The 20287-nt window shown below is 40.1% G+C and overlaps 1 protein-coding gene across 5 annotated transcripts in view; it reads right to left on the minus strand.

Annotated features, from left to right (window-relative positions):
• Positions 1-20287, minus strand: part of FARP1 (FERM, ARH/RhoGEF and pleckstrin domain protein 1) — a gene marked incomplete at its 5' end in the record, with an annotated part of 172875 nt that overhangs the window by 45182 nt on the left and 107406 nt on the right. For 2 of the 5 annotated variants that reach the window (XM_082481882.1, XM_082481879.1), the window contains 9 exons: positions 2083-2323; positions 4528-4591; positions 5333-5401; positions 7054-7217; positions 7731-7826; positions 10485-10632; positions 11800-11914; positions 16632-16729; positions 19165-19243. In XM_082481882.1, the coding sequence (XP_082338008.1) occupies positions 2083-2323; positions 4528-4591; positions 5333-5401; positions 7054-7217; positions 7731-7826; positions 10485-10632; positions 11800-11914; positions 16632-16729; positions 19165-19243 (1074 nt within the window). Of the gene's footprint in view, positions 1-2082; positions 2324-4506; positions 4592-5332; positions 5402-7053; positions 7218-7730; positions 7827-10484; positions 10633-11799; positions 11915-16631; positions 16730-19164; positions 19244-20287 lie in introns of all 5 variants that reach the window. The other 3 variants (XM_082481883.1, XM_082481880.1, XM_082481881.1) reach the window with 2 other exon arrangements.

Here is a 20287-nt window from a genome sequence, read left to right on the forward strand (position 1 = left end):
AAAAAAAAGTACCCTATGACAGAATAATTGGATCCTGTACAGATAAAGATTTTTCATGATCAAAGCAAAAAATAAAATCAAACAGCTGCCATCTCCAAACCCCCCACGAAAAATCACCCACAACAGAACTTTGATGTCTCTGTGAATAATTCCACTGAAAGAATAAGGGGGAAAAAATCCCCTGCAATTAATCTTTATACCACACTAATAAAGGACAGAAAGGATTGCCTTGCAAGTAATACGCATACCACTCTTCATTAGAGCTGTTTCAATCTAAGTTTTTTTTTTTTTCACTTGAATTACATCTTTCATCTTGCTCTCTTTCTTGCCTAAGGAAGTTTGGAGTTTCAGAATCTCCCATCACCAAATCAGCCTGTTGAATGCACTGAGGAAAAAGCCAATACTGTCATTGTTCCTGTATATATATGCCTAATTTGTATCCTCAGTTCATCAGTTAAAACTATAAAGTGGGTTATGAAGATGAGTAGACCAAACACATTCATGCTATGAAAAGATTTTCCAGCATATTTCAAGATTTCAACGAGTCTTGGTCTTGAATATCAAGCTGCCTGTATTTGACCATAAGTTTAACTTTTTTCCCCTAACTTTGTTGAGGCACTCAAAAGTTGCTCTCCTTACACGGGAGAGAACAAAAATTGTAATAGACATACAAAAGAGCACAACGTACTTACTTAATTTCATTTTTGTTTGTTTTGTCAAAATAACTAGTCAAGTGTCAAAGAAGCTACAATATATACCTAAAATATGACTTCATACAAAGAATAGGTGAGTGTACAAAGTCTTACAAAGGTACCTAAATCAGTAATAATTTTCCTCTCCTCCTGCCTTTCAGAGGAGATGCATTACTGTTAAGCTTCACTGAGACTTATCCTTATTATTGTATTTTGAGCATCTCTTCCCTCTGGCTGGTCAGTACGATAATAACATTTGAAACAGCTCATGCGCTGAAATTATTAACAGACACTCTTCATGAGCCCCAGAAGATGCAATCACTCTAATGAGCAATCACAGTATCCACTGGTCTCCTATGCCCCGGTCCCTAGCAGCTGAAGACCTGAACACCATCTTCATCACTGAGGCCAACAGACACATCTTCCTCTACCTCCTCATCAAGCTGAAGGCTTCCAAAGGAATACTTATTTCTAGGCATGGGAGAGGAACTCAGCACAATGGGATTTCCAAACACCAGGGGGTGAGTGAAGGGGTTAATGATTTCTGAGTCAGAATCGCTAGATTCTGTCCCACTGCTGGTGGAGCCCTCCATCATCTGGATTGCAGCCATGTGATCCATCACGCCACTGGCATGTAATGACTGCATGACTGGGCTCTGCTTTGACTGTGCCCCAGCTGGCATACCATTGGCCATCATTTTGCCATCCGGAGAAGACATCTTAGCCATCCCGTCTCCTTTACAGTATCTCTCTGATCTATACTCCTGCCCAGGGGTTGAGGATATCTGGCTTAGGATAAATGGATCTGTAACTGATTTATTGCACAGATTTGGGATTTTCTGTGCACGAGGCCGTTGAGAACCTGGAGAATATCTGCCATACCCATGGCAGCTACTGGCTTGGCTATCCTCCTCCCCAGTCCTCACCCTGCAGTCATGCCCATTTTCTGAGACATAACCCTGAGAGCCAGTTCTACTCAGGCTCATGTTAGGGCTTGACCCTTTGCTGCTGGGAGGCAATGGAGTGGCCAGCGGACTACGGCTCCCTGGCCCTCTAAACATTTCGTCAACCAGTGAGCTGTGCCTTGGCATCCTGGGGCTTCCCCCAGTGTAGAAGGAGAGATTAGCTGGGTTATCATCAAGGTACTCTTCAGAGAGATACTGGGAAGACCTTATAGAGGCTGAGGAATCCCTGTATCTAGCTCTATTGCGATTTTCATCTCTATAGTGAATATAGGCACCACTGGTCAAATCACCCTCATAATTGTCATTTGTTTGGGAATATGACCGGGTTATTTGTCCTCTGAGGAGATCATACTCGCTATCTACATCACTGCAGTCAATGAAAGGAATGGAGGTGCTGCTGCCATGAGCAGCCCTGGAAGCTGGACCTGTGCTTGGTTGCTGTGACTGAGGTCTGTTCTGCTGCATCCTGTCCTTAGCAGCCTCCTCTTCTTCCTCCACTGTTGATACCACTGCTCCATCCACCTTTTTGCCTTCCTTTGGGCTCTTCTTCAAGGAAGGGCTCTTGTGCTGTCCAGTGTCTTCTGTTGAAGCCTTCAATTCCTTCCCTTGCCGGCAGCTCTGCACTGCTGCAGCATCATTGTCGTCTCCATAGGCAAAGCCAGAGCTCTGGAAAGATAAAGGAGGGAAGGCAAGGGGGAGACACAGGGGGAGGGAGGGGTGGGAGGGGAGAGGTTTGGGAGGGAAGGGAGCCAGAGGGAAAAGACTATGTGTAATTACGCACCAGAATTTTGCACTGCATCTTGCAGCAACATAGGAATCTCTTGAAAGCGGAAGAGGTAAGTAAACCAAGCTTCAAAATGAATTAGGAAGAAAAAAAAAAAAGAGGTTTCTGATCTTAAGAACAGAAAAATATATAAACTAAGCAAGGGAAGAGAAGGCAGACAGAATATGGTTGATAGGTAAAAAGGTGTATCTGAGCTCTTTCAATGCCCTATGGCATCCATCAACACTAAGAACATCAACCTGTTTGCCCTATTCTGAGAAGCTGGAGGGACAAAAAAGATAAACACATAAGACAAATTTTGCACAGCCTACCTACACTAAAAAAGCCACATGGGGGCTTTTGAACACCCCACATTCAGTCCCTGAAGCATACCTGCCACTAATTCCCGGGCTGTTTTTTCTGCACACAGAAATATGTCGCATCTGCCCAGTAGCCATGCTCCATCTACCTGACCTTGTCTTAGCAATATTAAAATGCTAAAAGATATTTGAAATGGGCTGCATTTATAGCAGATTTTTCTGAAGTTCTTAGATTTGCAGGAATGACAGAGCCTGTGAACATCAAAAGGAAGCAATGCAAGGAAGGTGAAGGTGCATGTAGCATTCTTAAATACATTAAACTAGTAGCTTGCTCCTACCATTTAAGCTCTACCTAATGTAAGGTTAGGTGATTAAAGGTTCACCTCCACAAACGCAGAGGAGCACAAAGAAACGCTGGCAGGTGGAGCAACCCCAATAACCTAGTCAGGGAAATGGCGCTCCCTGACCTGGCTCCTCTGGGTGCTGTCCCAGTAGAGCCATCAGCCCACAGTCTTGGTGTGTCCGGGATGCCAGCAACTGGAGAGACCAGAGCATCTGTATATTGATTTGGTGGGTAGGTCAATGTGCAGTTGCTAGCAAACATGAAATTGGACTAGTTGGCAAGTAGGATAAGAGAGTTGGGAGCAGTACTGGAGCAGCCATAAGTCAGGCCAGACACCAGAAATACTGTGGGGCCTGGGGGTGAATTACTGGTAATGTCCTAGGACTGAACCAGCTATTGGAGAGACACCTTTGATGTGCATGTGTCTGTGCATGAGGTAACTGGGAACCAGGTTACCCAGCTGTCAGTTACTGAGTAGACTGGGTGTCTAAGATGAACTACTGGAGGAACCTATGGTGGGTGAGTGTGTGTGTAGGTCTGAGTACCAACAACTGGAGTGGGGCTGTGAGCCTTGGGGTCTTGTATGTCCAGTTACCAGCCACTGGGAGACCTGAGGATCCAGGGACTTCCTGCTGGATAGACAGAGTGTCTAAGACCAGTTGCTGGAGGGAGGGATCCATATCGTATCTATGTATATGCATTTTCCACTAATGACCTTTCATCCTGATCAGCGAAAGAGTAAAACAGTGTAAGGCTGCTGGCACTGTTTGTGCTTGTGGGAGTGCTGTTTTTCTGCCTGTGTGTATATGTGTATCTATACTGTACATGTGCATTTATGCAGGTGCCTATTGTGAATACATGCTCAGCCTTACTACTAACTGGGCCTGGGAATATGCAGCTGCTGCAACCTTGCCGTTATTGGGCTATTGGATTTGCAAATTCCTAACTCATAACAGCTATTAACATAAGACAAATACATTAGGTATCTACCAGTGATAATAGCTTAAAAGTCCAGAGCTGTAATTTTTCTGAGGAAATAATTCTTCTCCTCCCTGGTTAATACAACAAAACACTTTGTCATGGGCAAACAAGACCCCCCCAGTGAAGAAAAAAGAAATTTTTCCCAGATGCAATAAACATCTACAACCTAGAATCTCAGCAGTAACACTGTGGATTGCAATTTTTCAGATGGTCATTAGTATAGCTCAGACAAGCTTACTATTTATATTTGTCTGGAAACAACTCTGTTCCACAGTGGAAATGAACCTGTTCCATGTGCAGAACCTAGAACTCATGACACCCAGGGCTCCCAGTTAAATGGAAAGTGAGCAGAAAACTATGCTCCTAGAGTATTAAAACAGCAATCAGTGGAGGGTAATGTAACCAGAAATGTTTAAAAGCCATGATCCAGGATTTCATCAACATCACTGACTTGTTTTGGCACCTCTGTATGCTGTTCTGAAGGCTGTGCAGTCACACTCCTGATGGAATGAATCTTGCTGTGCTTCCTGGAGATAAAAGGAAAATTACAGTAAGAAACCATTTCAGTATTTTCTACAAATAGGAATCAAGAGATATACCTCCTTTAAAACAAAACCTTTGAATAGCAGCTTTCATAAGTTTGCTCCAAAACAGATTAACATTCCTCCTTTCTGCAAAATTTAAGTGCACTATGTGTTGCAAACACACCATTGTAAGAAAAGGGAGAAGCACTAAGGCAAAAATGGTCTATCACCAGAACATGAGTCATAAGCAATGAACTGTTGTCATGATCTTTATGGCATTTTGGCCATTACTTTCAGCTCACCACAAGCAAGATGAGTTCAGACAGGACTGGCTCTAGCAAGTTGGAAGCCTTCCCTGGAGACCTCTCCCTCGAGGTTGGCTATAGCTATTCCTGTTACTTTCAGTTTTATTCTGAGGTGAATACGTCTGTTCACATACATTCACCACATCCCACTGAAAAGGGTGCAAATCAACATGGGAGGAAGTTATGCGTGACGGTAGGACACTCACTCATGAAAAAAAAAAAATTGAAGTCCAGTGACTTTAAGTAAACTATAGGTTATGTCACCTTCTGCCAAAACATTCAGGACCAGGAGAATATTATATAAGTGATAAACTGTCAAACCAGCAAAGAAGGAATTTTTCAGCTGGACTGGTGCCAAGATCTTGGAATATAACTAACTGGAAATCACGACTTTTCTTTGATTAAAACATATTGGAATAGTTCATTTATTTCCTCTCACCTTTCAAACTGCACTTTTTTGTGCCCTCCTTCTTTAACGTAGTCAAGAACTTGCTTCTGAGTCCGACCGCTGGAAGAAAACCAGTTAAAATGTCAATCTAAGACATTTCTGACCATTTCACCTGGTCATTATAAGCATGTATGTGGCCTGCATATGAAGTCACAGCAACCAGAAAAGTATTTGTCACTATCAGCAGAAACTCATGTAAGATTATAAGTGGAACTGGTCAGACAAACACAGATTTTTATCATTTTGCCTGTTACTTACCTCTTTTTTTGCTATAGAACTACTTTTTGATGCCATTTCAGAAATGCTTAAATTCAGTTGTGTGGCCTTTATAGGATACTACCTTACTGGGAAGTCACCACAATAGAAAGTTAAGCAAGGGTTAAGTTTTCCTCTCATGAACAAAGAACATTCCTGTATCCGCTTAAGAGCCAAATACCAGCCTTACCTGGTATCAGTAAACCCTGGAACCAAGATTAAAACCACTGAAATGCATTCCTTGACTCAGTTGCTAATATGAAACACACCAACTAAACATACATACATTTTCTGCAGAGTATTGAGCTGGAAATCACTCTCTCCCCTTCTGCTACAGGCCATGAAAAAGTAGTGAGAAAGCCCAGCGCTTCCTATTGTGCAAAGGTATAAACTCCAAAGGGAAAGGACAGCAGTAAAGGAAACCCACACCTCAAGAATGTTCAGTAGAGATCCAAATCTTTCCCATTCATTACAGGCTTTAAACTAACTGAATTATCACAAGGCCTGGAAAACGTTATTGAATGTATGCAGCACAGCTCACAGTGAGTGGAGGATGTAGCCAAAACCTGCACTCTAAACCAGGACGTAAGTTGAATGCACCTACAGTCTTCTATTTACTCAGGCAGAAACTTAACAATTATAGCTTGTTTACCCTAACACAGGTCCTTCCATCTTAATTAATTTACGTCATAGGCAGGAATCAAAGTGGGAAGACAGAAGGGCCATATCTACAATGTTCTTGTGCAAGGCAATTAGTGTGTACAGTTTATCTCAGCAAAGAGGGTTTCTGGCTGTTCAGCTTGTATCAGCTTTGCAAACAAAATAAACTCTATGAATAAAAGGATTCCTCCCCCCCGGCATACACAATACAACATCTACAATGAGGCTTCTGCCAGTGTAAGAAAAAAAGCCAATAACCTGACTATTAAAAACCTTTCTACAGCTCTAAAAATATCACAGGTAGACTTGGTCTCAGCACAGGTGGTCATCTCACATAAACCCTTTGCAAGCATAAAGGTCTCAGAGTAAAGACAAGCCACTGCTTTTAACTGCATAGAAATGGGTTTACCACAGGGACATGCAACGAAAATACAAATCTCTACTCTGACACACAGGAAAGATCCCATCCTAGAAGCAGAGGATCAAAAGAGTGCCAAAAAGTTGCTAGCTATGGTTGCTTAGGACACAGGTGGATTTTCTTATGTGAAACCAGCTGAAACCTATATACTTTATATTTTACCTCCAAAAAGCTACTTTGCAACTGCTACTAGAAAACGAATGCAGGCTTTTTCCCTACAGTGTTCTTTGCACTGTTCTGGCTGAGAAGAAAATACAAAGGAGCAAACTATGATGTAAAAAAGGGGAACTGAAAATAATGTGTTTAATCCTACATCATTATGGATGTGATTTTGAAATGGGGAGGCAACAAATGTGGAAAGAAGAATTGTAGGTCTTACCTGAACCTAAATGATGAACCTCTAGAAAAAAGAACGGGTTTAGGCTTTGGTTTAGGTTCTTCAAAAAGCCTGAAAAAGGCATGATGCTCCACGCAGATCTTCCAGAAAGATTTGCAAAAATCTCTACTGGCCATAAGGAATTCCAGGGTGTCCTGGAATGAACTCTGAAAATTGAGAGAGTGTTTGCAATATAAGCAAGAAAGCAACACACATTACAGAGACGCGTTGACAAAGCAGGTGCTATGCTACAAAAAAACCCACAACTTTTTCCCAGCTCTTTGGCTTTCAGGCTTAACAGGCCCTATCCTTTCCACTAATCTGCCTAGCAGTATCAGTATTCCTCAAACTTCCTTTCATTGACATATATAACAGAGATAAAGCAGTGGTCTTAACTTTAACAAGAAGAGATGTTTCACATGCTCTAACTTAAGAATTGATGACAGAGTACCAGAGTCACAGCCAGAAGATGACTCTGTGACATTCAATTTATATCTCCTTTGCTGGGACTGCTCACCTGAGATGCCAGGTTGATGTGTGCAGTACCAACAGTGAACATAAGCAATAATTTGTTTTTTTTTTAAATCTTCTTGAGGTGATAAAAACATGTATATTATCTCTGAGTAGAAATTTACCAAATAACCTTTTGCCATCTTCATCAATTCCTGACAAGGACTTACATTCACATCAGGCCGTAGTTTGATAAGAAAACGTTTCCTCTTGAAGCTCAGCTTTCGAACCTTAGCCCAGTTGAAGGCATTGATCTTGGTGTGACCCTACAGAGAACAAAGGCAGCAGAGTTTAAGCATTCCAGATCTCAACAGAGAAATCTAAACCACTAAAGAAAGCTTGTCATAAATTAATCATCTATTCACTTCACTTGAAATTATGATCTTTCTTATCACTCATCCTCTGATAACACAAAGCATAAGCATCTGGTGCTGTGACTAAAGGCAAGTACTTATGGTTAAACTCTTGCATATTTATAGGACTAGGTATACTGGGTTGATGTGAAAGTATCTGACCCAGTATCACTGCACAAAACAGGCTGGCCTAGCTTTTGCCCAGATGATGTTATCTTGTTCCACTATGCAGACTCTGATTTTCAGTGGACTAAGTCACCTCCCAGAGCTGCCTCCTTCTCTTTCTACCAGCTACAGAGAATGCAGGGAATCCAGACACCTAACGTGGTCACCTCACTTTGATGGGGTAGATTTCTTTCCTCTTTGTCTGTCTACAGGGCAAAATAAACACTCCTTTAAATATCACCAAACTGGGGGGAAAAAACAGTTTTGTATTGGAAGTGCAAAATATTGTATTTTGACCTTGCATAGGGAGCAACAGAAGTAAAAGGAACCTAAATAAATTACTTGCCTCTGAAGAGTCACAAAATGCTTTTCCCCAAAAATAGCAACCAAAACCCAGAAGCAAACAGGAAGCCTGAGAGAAATTTTCTTCAAAATACTATAATACCCAGCCATTGCATCATTAGCCCCTACTCGCCAGAAGTCTCTTCCTTAATCTATGTTAGAAGGTATTGGAAGTATTATTTTAAAATATTCATTACAGTAGTTTGTACAGTAAAGACTTCAATACAAACATGCTTCCAGTGCAGAAGTTTCAGAGAGCTACTACAGGATTGCTAAATGCAGAAACCCATGTTGATTTGGGCGCCATCACCAGACGAATGTAGGAGTAATGACAGTGGGATGATCTCTGCTAAGTCAACCTGCTGTCTAAGAATCACATAATTAATGTCCCTCAGAATATTCAGCAGCACTGACACCGATTTCTAAATAAATGGCAGGCTTTAAAATAAGTCTGAGTACTGCTTTATGCCATTTGTGAGTGAACCTTTATTTTTCTTGAGGTCATTCTAATGAGGTCTTCATATGTCAATTTCTCTCAGCTATATCCAAAACAAAAAGATGAACTTAAGGCTCTTGTCCTATGAATTGCTTGAAGGAAGCCCTAAGCCTACTGCCAGAGGCCAATTGCTGGGCAGACTCCAGGAGGTCAGAGCCTGACTTCCTTTTCAGCATTCAGTCTTGGAGCTTGATCCAACAGAATTTCCAAGTTTTTCTGAAAATTCCCAAAACCACTGTTTTGAAAGGCCAAAACACATTAGGAGAAGAAGAGATGACTGAGTTTTAGAGCTTTACAAATCAGGCCTTGGGCTTTCAACCAGCAGCTACATCTTTACGGAAGGATCGCAGCTGCCTGCTGGGACTCAGCGCTGTTTTGTGTGGACACATACTTTCAGCTGTAAGACAGTCTTAATTTATAAGGCTTTGAAATTCATTACTTCAGGTGATGAAAATACTGTGGGGGAGCAGGGGAAGGGCCTGAACATACAATTATTTGAGTTATGTGCATTTCTATCAACATCCTGGTGTTCTCATGCTTCAAGCTATGCTTCAGTTTTTGGGGTTTTACTAACAACCTATTTAATTGAACAGGATTTTTTTTTATTATTTTTTTTTTTAATTTAGATCTCAGCATTTGGGTCAGACAGATTTCTGGGTTTGTTTGTTGCTGTTGTTTTTCTTTATAAAAGGACTCAAAGTACTTTATAAGCTTGAAAACACTAGTATTTTAACAGAAGTTAAAATGAGTAGTCTTTGACAATTGTAAAAACAGATGTTTTCAAGAACAGTGTACTTACTGTTTTTAATATACAGCAAGGTAAGTAGCATTCGGGATGCTAGTAGACATAAGATCATCTGAAGTGAAAACAGTTTACACCAGCTGACTATCTGTCCTTCAAAACTGTAAAAGCCCAATTTGTTATTTACCTAAGGGGAACTGCAGAACAAGAATTTGATAAATTTACTAATGATGCTTCATCAATATTTGCTAGGCTGACTGGGGTAGGATAGGAGAGGAAAGAAATGCAAGGAAAATACTTTGGATCTTTAAGGAAAAGAAGTAAGATTCATGGATTCAGCAAAGGTAGAACGGCCAAGGCTGATCAAGAAAATTGTAAAAACTCTGACAAAGTAATGCTACAGAGAGCTTACATTCACTTCTTACATCCTTCTCCAGGTACTCCAGTTGTCTGCTGTTTTATTTGTCCCTGCTTCACACCCATTTAGTATGCACCATGACTGCAGGACCTACCTGCTCCTATATGGAGGAGGTGTCAGCATGACCAACTTGCAAATTGTGAGCTGTGGATCAGTTTACATCTTGAACAGCACATTGTGGCTGCAGATGGAGTTCTACCCTGTGCATGCAAACAAGGTAAGACTCCCTGGAAGTGAAGGACCTAATGCAGCTATAAAAGGTTTAAGGTCACTGTTAGAAAAAATTTGGACGTTTCTGAATGTTCTCAACCAAATTCTTTTAGACATGGTTGAGGTCTTGAATTTTTATCACTGTAAGAAATCTCTCTGCTTTACAAAGTACAAAGTTATGTCCTGAGCCGCTCTAACCTGAAACACCAGAATGCCTGTGTTGGCAACAGCCAGGTTGATTTTTGTCCCTTCCCTGTCCTTGGCTGGATGCAAGCGTATTCCATACATCTCCAGCCGACGGGCAATCTCCAACAGCTGGAAGTCAGACTCTGCTGGTGTTTGTCCCCTTGAGAAAGAAAATAGAGAAGACACACAAATTCTTCACACCTTTTAATAGAGATCAGCAGGCCCTCCAGAGAACAAAGAGACATGTCATCAAAGAGACTGAAACCCGTCAGAGGTATAATATCAGTACAGTTTATTTATGTCCCCAGATTTATATCAGCTAGAACAACAACTTTATCTTAGTCTAAACCAATACCAAATAATCCACAGATTTTACAGTCTATTAGAAATTTTAACTGCTCCAATTCTGAGACGCCTGATATAGCTAGATTTTGAACCATTAACTTTAACAGAATTCACTACCTCTCTTTTTATTTTCCATTGGAAAAACATGCTATATTCCTAAAAAAAATCGTAAACAGAAGTATGTAAGGACATTGTTCATTGTAAAAGTGAATGCAATACCAAAATGAAGTAAAAACAGAAGACATGAAAACATTAACATAAATGTTGGGGGGAACCCACAAGCACTAAATTAATCATGATGAAATTATGCAAAAGTTTAGATTATTACTGCTATAGATCTCCCAACCACTCATATCTAATTCAATATGGCTCAAAACTAAATTGTTCAAGCCTTGAAGTGTTCTCGACAGCCAAAAAATACCTTTTTACGTCTTATTTGTAATCTTTGAACCATCTTCTTACTATTAGTCTTTTCTCCAGGCCTTAGGATACCTGTTTGCATCATCATCTTGAATCCTATGCCCCCAAGTCCCCAATTCTGCAAGCACTTCATGTTTTTCCTAAAACTATCATTAAAGCCCCTCTTCACCCATCTCTAAGTACAGCATGGAAACGTGAAAAAGCAATATTCAATGTCCTTGAAATCAAAGACTGCTGTCAGAAGTGCCTGACTGATCAGTCTTCATTTGCAATCATACCTGCATGCACAAAATCAGCAATGAAGCATTTTGTATGAAATAGACTGTAAAATAATGGCATGCTTGAATGAATATCAAAATCAATTGCTCTTTAAACATCTTGTTATGATGACGGGAGAAAGGAAGGAATAACCTTCAGGAAATTCACTAAATGTTTTTTGAGAAGTAACCTTTGAGAAAGTCAGAGGTCCAAATCTCTTCTGTACTTATGATCTAGCATATATTTACAGGTAGAACTACTCTAAAGGAAAAGGTGGCCCATAACAAGAATAAAAATGTCTTACATGTGACTACGGTGAAATTCCATGATTTTGTCTTCTAGTGCTTCTTGCTGAGGTATATACTTGTTCTTCGCTAAGTGTTCACGATCTATGGTTTCATCAAAATCCCCAATCTCAGCTACGGAGAATTTTAAAAAAAGTCTATTAAAACATTGTATTAAATCTGAATTATTCGGGCAATCCAAAAGGTGCAGGTAGCTGGAAGAGGGCACAGAAGCAAACATAATTTCTTGCAAGCTGTGTCATGGTTTTATAATTCAGATTCCCACTACGTTATCTGCCACATATTCCCCCCTGCTCCTTTGTGTTAGTATCCGATACGTGAGAAGCAGCGCAAGGATTCTTCCCATCCACCCTAACCAAGTAAGTAGCTGTTGGATGTCAGCAGAGCAAATGAAGCCACCACAGTGCTCCATTGACTTGTGTGCAGGATAAGGGGGCTGATGTGAAAGGGAGGATGGCACTAATTCAGCAGAACTCATCCATCACTCAGGTGCCTTTCCCTAGAGCAGCAAGCACAAGCTTCCTCCCCAGGCCCACGCCCCACACTGTAATCTTCGGGGGAAAATCTGAAAAGAGATGGTTTTGTTTGCTTGTTTGAATGCAGACGTATTCCACCTCATGGGGTTATGAAACATTTGTCTTCCTCTAATTTTGCAGCAGTTTGAGACACATTCTGTCTCCCTCCTCCTCAAAGTTGCTCCCATCTGCTGCAGTTATTCAATACCGTGTGTGCAACAGTATGTCACACCCACCTTCCATTTTGCAGCCCATTCAGTGAGATTTCCTTTTTTTTGGGTTAAGGGGGAGGCGGGCAGGCAATCTATGTGTGGTTGCCAGATTACTATCTTGTTGCCTGCTATTCTTGGAATGCTTCTGAAAATCTTGCTGTTAGCTTTTTCACTGAATAGCGTAGGAGCCTCTGCCTGCAAACCTGCTGGAATAATAGCAACAATGCTACAACAAAGGCTGCTACTCTAATAATGTCAGGGAAATTAAAATGCAGTGCCCTCAAATTAAATCCAGGTTGCAGTCAGCACGCTGTTGCACAGTTGACCTAGGATGTCTCAGACCCAAGCTTAGATCCTTGCCTCATCCTCATCTCATTCCATCCATGTAAATGATCCCTCAAACCAGCTCTGTCCAAAATAAGATGGTTTAGAAAAAAGAAAGGTTTCAGATGATGTTTAAAACACTGCAGGTGATTTCTCACAAAAGTTTGTGTGGGATCAGATGTACCTGCAAATGCGGAGGGGTAGCAATAACCTGGCGTAGGCAGGGAAGATGAGGACCAAAGCATCTGTGAATGACAGAACAGTAACCTTTCAACCCAAATTGCCTGCAGCCACACGATGATTTTTTATACTTTGGAGATCAGAGGTGGAAAAGAGTTGATAACTGAGACTGATTCCCACTCCTTCCCTTATCCCTTCTGCTGCGAACCATTCCTTGACACAGTAAAAGTATTACAGAATCTTTGAGAATTCTCCTTTGTAAAATGTCCCTTTCGTCCCCATCTCAGAAACAGTTCCCTCACTCCAGTTTTACTCACCCCAGTGTCACAAATCTTTAGCATCCATTTTCAACCCTAACTCAAATGAAAGGCAAGTTTCTCTTATTTAATGAAGCCACGAGGCCACCTAGGTTTGCGACACCTCAAATAACATGGGCCTTCATTCTTTAAAATGCAGTTCATACCCTGTATGTCCTTCTGCATGGACAGACTTAACCCACCTTCTGTAGGGCTTTCTTCAGAGCCAAGAGCACAGAAGACTCTTATTTCACCTCTACATGATTTCTATAATGTCCTCTGTGTTTGTCAACTGCAAAGCCATTATTAAAGTTGTCCTCCTGGCTTTCAAGTTACTTCTGCATTTGTCCTCTCTGATCTTGTACTCAACAGCTTTTCCTTCTCTCGTTAGCCCTCCTTTTCCACCTTAAATGCCCTTCTAGTAGCACTCCCTCTAGAATGAGAGGGAGTTACATTTTGAATATTCTCAGCCTCACATATAACTCTTCTTTAAAATCTTCTCACGTGTTTTAGCCAAAGATTGATTTCCACTGATGCTCCCTTTTCTCTTATCTTGCAAGTGCATTACACCACACTGTATTCTGTCTGCGTTAGGGCTTCTGGTATGTCTAACACTTTGTATTTCAGCTCTTTTCCTTTAATCAGTCCATCATCTTACTTCACACACTAACTTTACTGCATTATTTGCGGTATCAAAGTGTCTTCTCACTTCTAACACTTTCTACAATGCTTTTAAGGTATTTTTAAATAGAATGTTTCAAATATAAATTTCATTCTGTAATATACATGCTAATTTAAAAGAAACCTATTTGCTGTTATATTATGATTTCATATAAATAGCAGTTTATAACATTGACATAAGCTTGTATACATAATATAAGGGCCTCCTGGAATCAGATATCCCCCATGGAAACTGCTTGTAGACACAGCATTGATAACACAAACAGTACCTAACCTCCTGCATTCTTAATCTTTCTGCTTTGATATCATTACTCTTATCAGCTATCTAGTTTTATTTCTGTTGCAGAGAAATATGTAATATCTTTTTAGCTACTGAATAGTAAGCCAGAGAGAAAATGAACACAAAAGACAGCCATATGGGTAAGATACAGCTATAGACTCTTATCGGAGAAAATTTTCACGGAAAAATGTTCATGAGACACAAGATGGATAAATAAATGAGACAGTCTCCAACTTCTAGCAGAGGTTTCTAGCAAATACTGTTACACAAAAAGGGAGAGGGGAAAAATCATTAACAGAAAAAAAAAAAGGTCCAGCTTGCAGTCAGGAGATGGCAAGGGGAAGCAGCACTGCACGTGCACCACGAGGTACAACATCTCTCTGCCCAAAATGGCAGTTCAGATTCTGTGAATATTGTCTCACTTCTGCATGATGAATCTCTCACCTCTCTCCTGAAACGACGGAAAAATTCCAGGTTTTGGTACAGAATTATCTTACTTTACTTTCCCCATAAGGAGAGTAGTACTTGATTCCTAAAATCAGTTTAGAATCACTCTGCACCTCAAGCTCACAGGTTAAAGGGACAAAGAGCTAGAAAGATTTCAAATGCATCATGATCATTTCCAGCAACTGAGGAAAATTATTTAATTCAACAGTATAATGCATCTCAGCAGCATAAGAGCAATGGTGGTGATTTGCCATTTTTGCACACTTTGAAATGAAAGCTTCTTGGTGGGCTTGTCGGTTTGTCAGAGGGAATGGCCTGGTGTATAAAGGAGAAATTTTGAAAAAAACACTGAATTAAATTTGAGTTTGACCCTGGAGAAAAGGGAAAGGGACAGCCTGTAAAGGTGAAAGGACATCCTCTATTTTATCCTCTTATGAAGTTGCTATAGAAAAACAAGTTAGCAGTTGCACTTTGAGCAGTTCAGACACCAGAGCTGTAGACGGTTCAGTGAAGAACTTATTATTAAGAGATGAGTAAGACACGAAATAGGATCTAAGTAGAAATCACAAGAAAAATAACTCATATAAAGTATGAGAGCTCAACAGAGGATGATCACGAAGCTATACCTGAAACGAAGAGACACACATACATTAGGGTGTCCTCTCCCCAACATCTTTCTTTGGTACACAGACATTTAGTAGGAAAGCTCACCCTTCTAGAATGCAGTGTAACAAATGATACTCAATTCCCCCAGACAATCAAGACTTTTTTTCCTGAGATGAAAGGAAGTTAGAACTAGCTTAACTGAGGAAAGTATTACAGTTGGCATGCTGGACACTGTAATGGGAAAAACTAAAACACACAGAAAGCTCACTGGCCAAGGATTTTTTTTTTTTTTTTAAGTCTGTGCTGCAAAAATACTCAGTTTTAAAATGGTATGAGGAATACAGGATTTCACAGAGGCTGTTGTACAGCTTCTTATTGCTACTCAGTCACACTGGTCAGTGATGACGATGGCAAACAGAAACCCATGCAATACCTGTCTTTCCAACAGCAATTGATGAGAAACTGCCCTTACACTCAAACAGGCTATAACAAAGGATCATGAGATTTATCTATTCATTGCTAAAGAGCTTCTGAATGTCTTTGTTGACTACAATTTCCATACAACAGCCTTTCAGTGGAAACATGCAATACTGAATTGTACAATGACCATTCAAAACAATGGTCTATTACGGCCAGTATACATGCTACTAAGTTGTTTTACCTAATGTTATTCTCAAGATGAGTATCCATAAAGTCTTGAAATGGAAAACATACGCTGTCTTTCAAGTGATCTGGAAGCTAAAAGAAGCTTTGATGTGATGAACAAAGTTAATGTATGATTCTACTGAACAGTCTTATTATGCATACTTTGCAATTAAGAAAAAAAAAAAGCTTAAAATCTGTTGTTGTTTTTTTCTTCCCTATCAGTTTCCTCTTAGGACTGTGATTTAGTCTGGCATTCTAAGCATGTTTAGTTACTACATTCTCTAGACAGCATACAGATCTCCAGGAATTTGAATGCTCTGCTGACATGATACAAAGTATTCCTGAAAACAAGAATTCAGAAGAATTCAACCTGTTTGCCACTGACTGCGAAGTTTGCTTTTTGAATTATCCCAGGCAGACTATTGAATGCAGTGCTTTAAAAATACAAATAGAGTCTCCAGGAGCTCTTCTTTCTTTGAAAGAGTAAATTATCTGTATTTGAATGCCATTATACAGAAATACAATAAATTGTCCATAAGGCTTAAACCTGTCCCTACAGCAGCTAGTAACAGGTAACCCAGCAAAGCACGTCCAACCAATCATCCTGTTTATCCTCCTGGAAAGAAAAAAAAAAAAGGAACTTACACTGTACTATGTGTGAGACTAAGAGGGCAGTACTGGTATCATTACAGGTTAGCCTTCCCTGTGCCAGGTCTTGCTTCACTTGCAATGCAAATAGGTACCTGCAAAATAAAAATGAACAGAGTCACATAAAGCATGAGGGAAAGAGGGGAAAGTATTTCAACGCTAACTCTGGTTTTGACTACATGTTCCTTTCACTTTTTGGAATCTACAGAAGTGATGTGAATTTCCTAAGTTTAGAAACTAAATAAAATGTAATAGATACTGTATTACAGCCATTAGAGTCTTACATGGTGGCTACTTTGCAGAACCAAGATATCTCTCTTTTTCTCTCTCCCTCCCTCCCTTGGAACCAGAGCAATGAGATCTGGAAGAGATATGACAGTGGAAGCAAATGTGACAGCTATTAAGTGCTCAGCAACCGCACAGCAAGCAGAACTAGATAATGGAGCTGCTTGCAACTACGAAGAAATGCCAGATAAACCAGCGATTTAAAGTTATCAGTTAGTTCTTGTAGAACACAAGGAGAACTCTAAACTTTCACCTAGGCACTCACCTGGAAATGAAGGGGAAGATGTCAATCAAACAACTCTAGCTAGCTCTGATACTTTTGTGGCCCCATTACCCGCACTGCATGTGCAACAGCCATTTTTAACTTATGCACTTCCAAACCATCATAGTTGCCTCATAGGGCAACTCTACATAGACAGTTTAAGTGCAGAGACATCACAGGTCAACATTATTTCAACATTTAAATTTTTTCTATCTTCAACAGGAATTGAAATTTCTTAGTTCTACTCAGCATTGAATTCTTCCCTAGAAAAAATGCAACCTAGCAGGAAACCTGAACTGGTTAGACACCTTAAAAAGCCTTCCAAAGACCACAGCTCCTCTGGAGAGCTCATACTAGGATCTCAATAGTTTTTAATAAGACCAGATTTTAATAGGTTCAGTGAAAAGCTCTCATTTGAACCGTGAATTTCTGAATGAGGAGATATACATAAATTAAATGAAAAGGGCAAGCTGATTTGAGGAGTAGGGAAACATACACAGTACATGAAACACTATAGCAGATCTAAGTAATGTCCTTTTGAAACCTGCAGACATCTGCTTACCCATACAAAATTCACCTTAGTGGAAGAATATAGCACAAAAGTGTTGTATTCTCTGCTTCTGCACGTGATGAAGCTGTTCCCTGTGGATATGCTTCCACATCCTACACACTGTTGTGTATGTATATTCAAGTTCCCTAGCACGCACATTTAAAATCTAACCAAAAAAAGTCATTAGGATTTCAAGACACATCTCCAAGTGCAGAAAGAGATCATCAAAAATCAATTTACCGTTCACATATTAAGCAACTGATACACAGACTATCTATTTGGAAACTCACGTTGTGAGTTTTCATTCATCCCTTTATTGTTTTAACTCAGTCTTTCAAGTAAATATTCCTTCTTCCTACCCCACTTTTCTACTTTTCTCTGTCCAGGCCAGCAAGAGATATCAATAATTTCTTTTTTCTTTTCATTCCATTGCTCTATTACCAAAATAAAACAAGACAGAGATAAACACAGAACATCGCAAAGGTGGACTTGTTCTTTACAAAGCAGGTGATAAAGACACAAGAACTCTTTTTAAAAGAGGCCTTCATCTTGTGGCAAGGTTGAAAATAAAAACTAATAATGAAAATATTGAATTAGAATGGAAAAATGTAATTAAAAATACTAACATTATAGATCAGAAAAAGAGTTGAAAAGTTTAAGTGAAGAAATACTGTAACAAAATGTTTCTGAACATAAAGAAAGGACCTACTAATGAGGAAGATCCTTAATAAGTGCCTCATTTACATATTTACTCACAGAGAAATATGACTCTATGCCAAATGCAATGTGAAATTCAGAGCTTAAATTAAGTTTTTGAAATGCACCGAAAATAAACACACCTTTAAGGTACTCTGTCTGCATACGTGTGTATCTTTCTCTGCCTTCCTCTTACTTTTCATTTTATTCCCTCTCCTTTCCATTTCTCCATCTGTGAAGTCACACTTCCACCCATGTAAACCTTTGTCCTTTGCATTGGCTATATGAATAGGGTCCCCTACCTGCCACTACTTGGCAATTCACGCAAAACAACTCTCTCCCAAACGTGGGTGTAGAGTTGCATGTGTCCCCCAGCAGAGGAGCACCCCAGGGCGTCAACATATGCCTTCGTCAGGTCCCTTCCAACACCACTGCCAAAGGGGGCTGGAGAACTCTGTTGCCGAAAAGCCTCCTCTTGGGGTGAGCAAAGCTCTCCCAGGGCCTCAAATCCAAGGGGGCAAAGGACTGCCGTACTTTGCAGAACCTCTCAGCACAGACCGCAACAGAATCTTAGGGACTATTTTGCAGGTACATTCAATGTTGGGGCAAATAACATCAAGCTAATAGTAAGAGGCAGCCAGCGATCCTCACCCAATCATCTCAAATTCCACGTTCTCCCCTCTGTCCACCAGATTTAGTTAATAAAAAAAAAAAAAAAAAGTCATGCAGCTACTAACCTTGTCAGTTCCTCCTGCAGCTGAGCATGGTCAGGTGGGAAAAATTTTACCACAAATTTTACAACAACATGCTTCGGTCCTAAGGGAAATGTCAAAGGAAGTTAGTGAGCATCAGTAACATGCTGGCCAAATTTTGTTACGCAGAATGATGTATAAGGGATGACTCATGGAACCTGAAGTGCATACATACATGTTAACCTTTCACCCTCTATCAGCATTTGGGTTATTTAGAGATTGCATAAAAAAATTTACACACAATAAAAGACAGCAGTAACTTGGAGGAATACTTTGCCAAAACCGAGTCTGGTTTTAGTAATTACATTGGTTGATCTAATAAAATATATTATGTGTGTCTATTTTCCTCGCTTCAGAGAAGAATGGAGCTAAAATACTCTATTTTTCAAGTCCACTAGCAAATTACTATTTCTGTTTCAATAACAGCACATTTGTTCTGACTCTTACAAGTATGACCAGTGACAAAAGGAGCAATGCATCTCTCTCTTGTGAGAGGGAGAGATGCCAGAGCACACATTCCAACTAATATGACCAGAGAGGCACACAGAAAAACTTAATCTCAGTGGCAAAGTTCAATAAATTAAGAACTTTGGTGATATTTGACAGAGAAAGAAAATCACCAAAACCTTTCCTGTTCACTTCTACTCTTCCCAGAGCTCAGGACTATTTACAAATTCCTTTTGGCTCCTGCCATCCACCATAACTTTCCCTGATGCCCCTAATTCAACTGTTTCCTCCTCTTGGTCTCAGACAGTTCCAAGTCCTGCAGCAAAGTCCCAGAGAGCTGTAACATATTTGCTAGCTCCTTCCCAGCAATAATGTCTTCCTGTTCTTTTTCTTTTACTCTGATTACTGTTACCTTTTGGCAATGTGTTCTTCCTCTAATCCTTCTTTTACTGCATGCTTTTTTTTCTCTACAAAACTGTTTCCTCCATTGCCATCACTGCGCCTCTTCCAGTGACTGACTAAACCTCTGTCTCCTACTTCATATGTCTCCTCTTCATATGTTCATGTGACATAATTTCACAGCGTGCACAGTACATCTTGACAGACCAGAAATAAAAAATAATCCAAACAAAATTCAGTGAAGAAAGTTGAGAAGATAAAG

The sequence above is a fragment of the Vanellus vanellus genome, assembly GCF_965231255.1.
Source record: "Vanellus vanellus genome assembly, chromosome: 1".
NCBI classification, from domain to species: Eukaryota; Metazoa; Chordata; class Aves; order Charadriiformes; family Charadriidae; genus Vanellus; species Vanellus vanellus.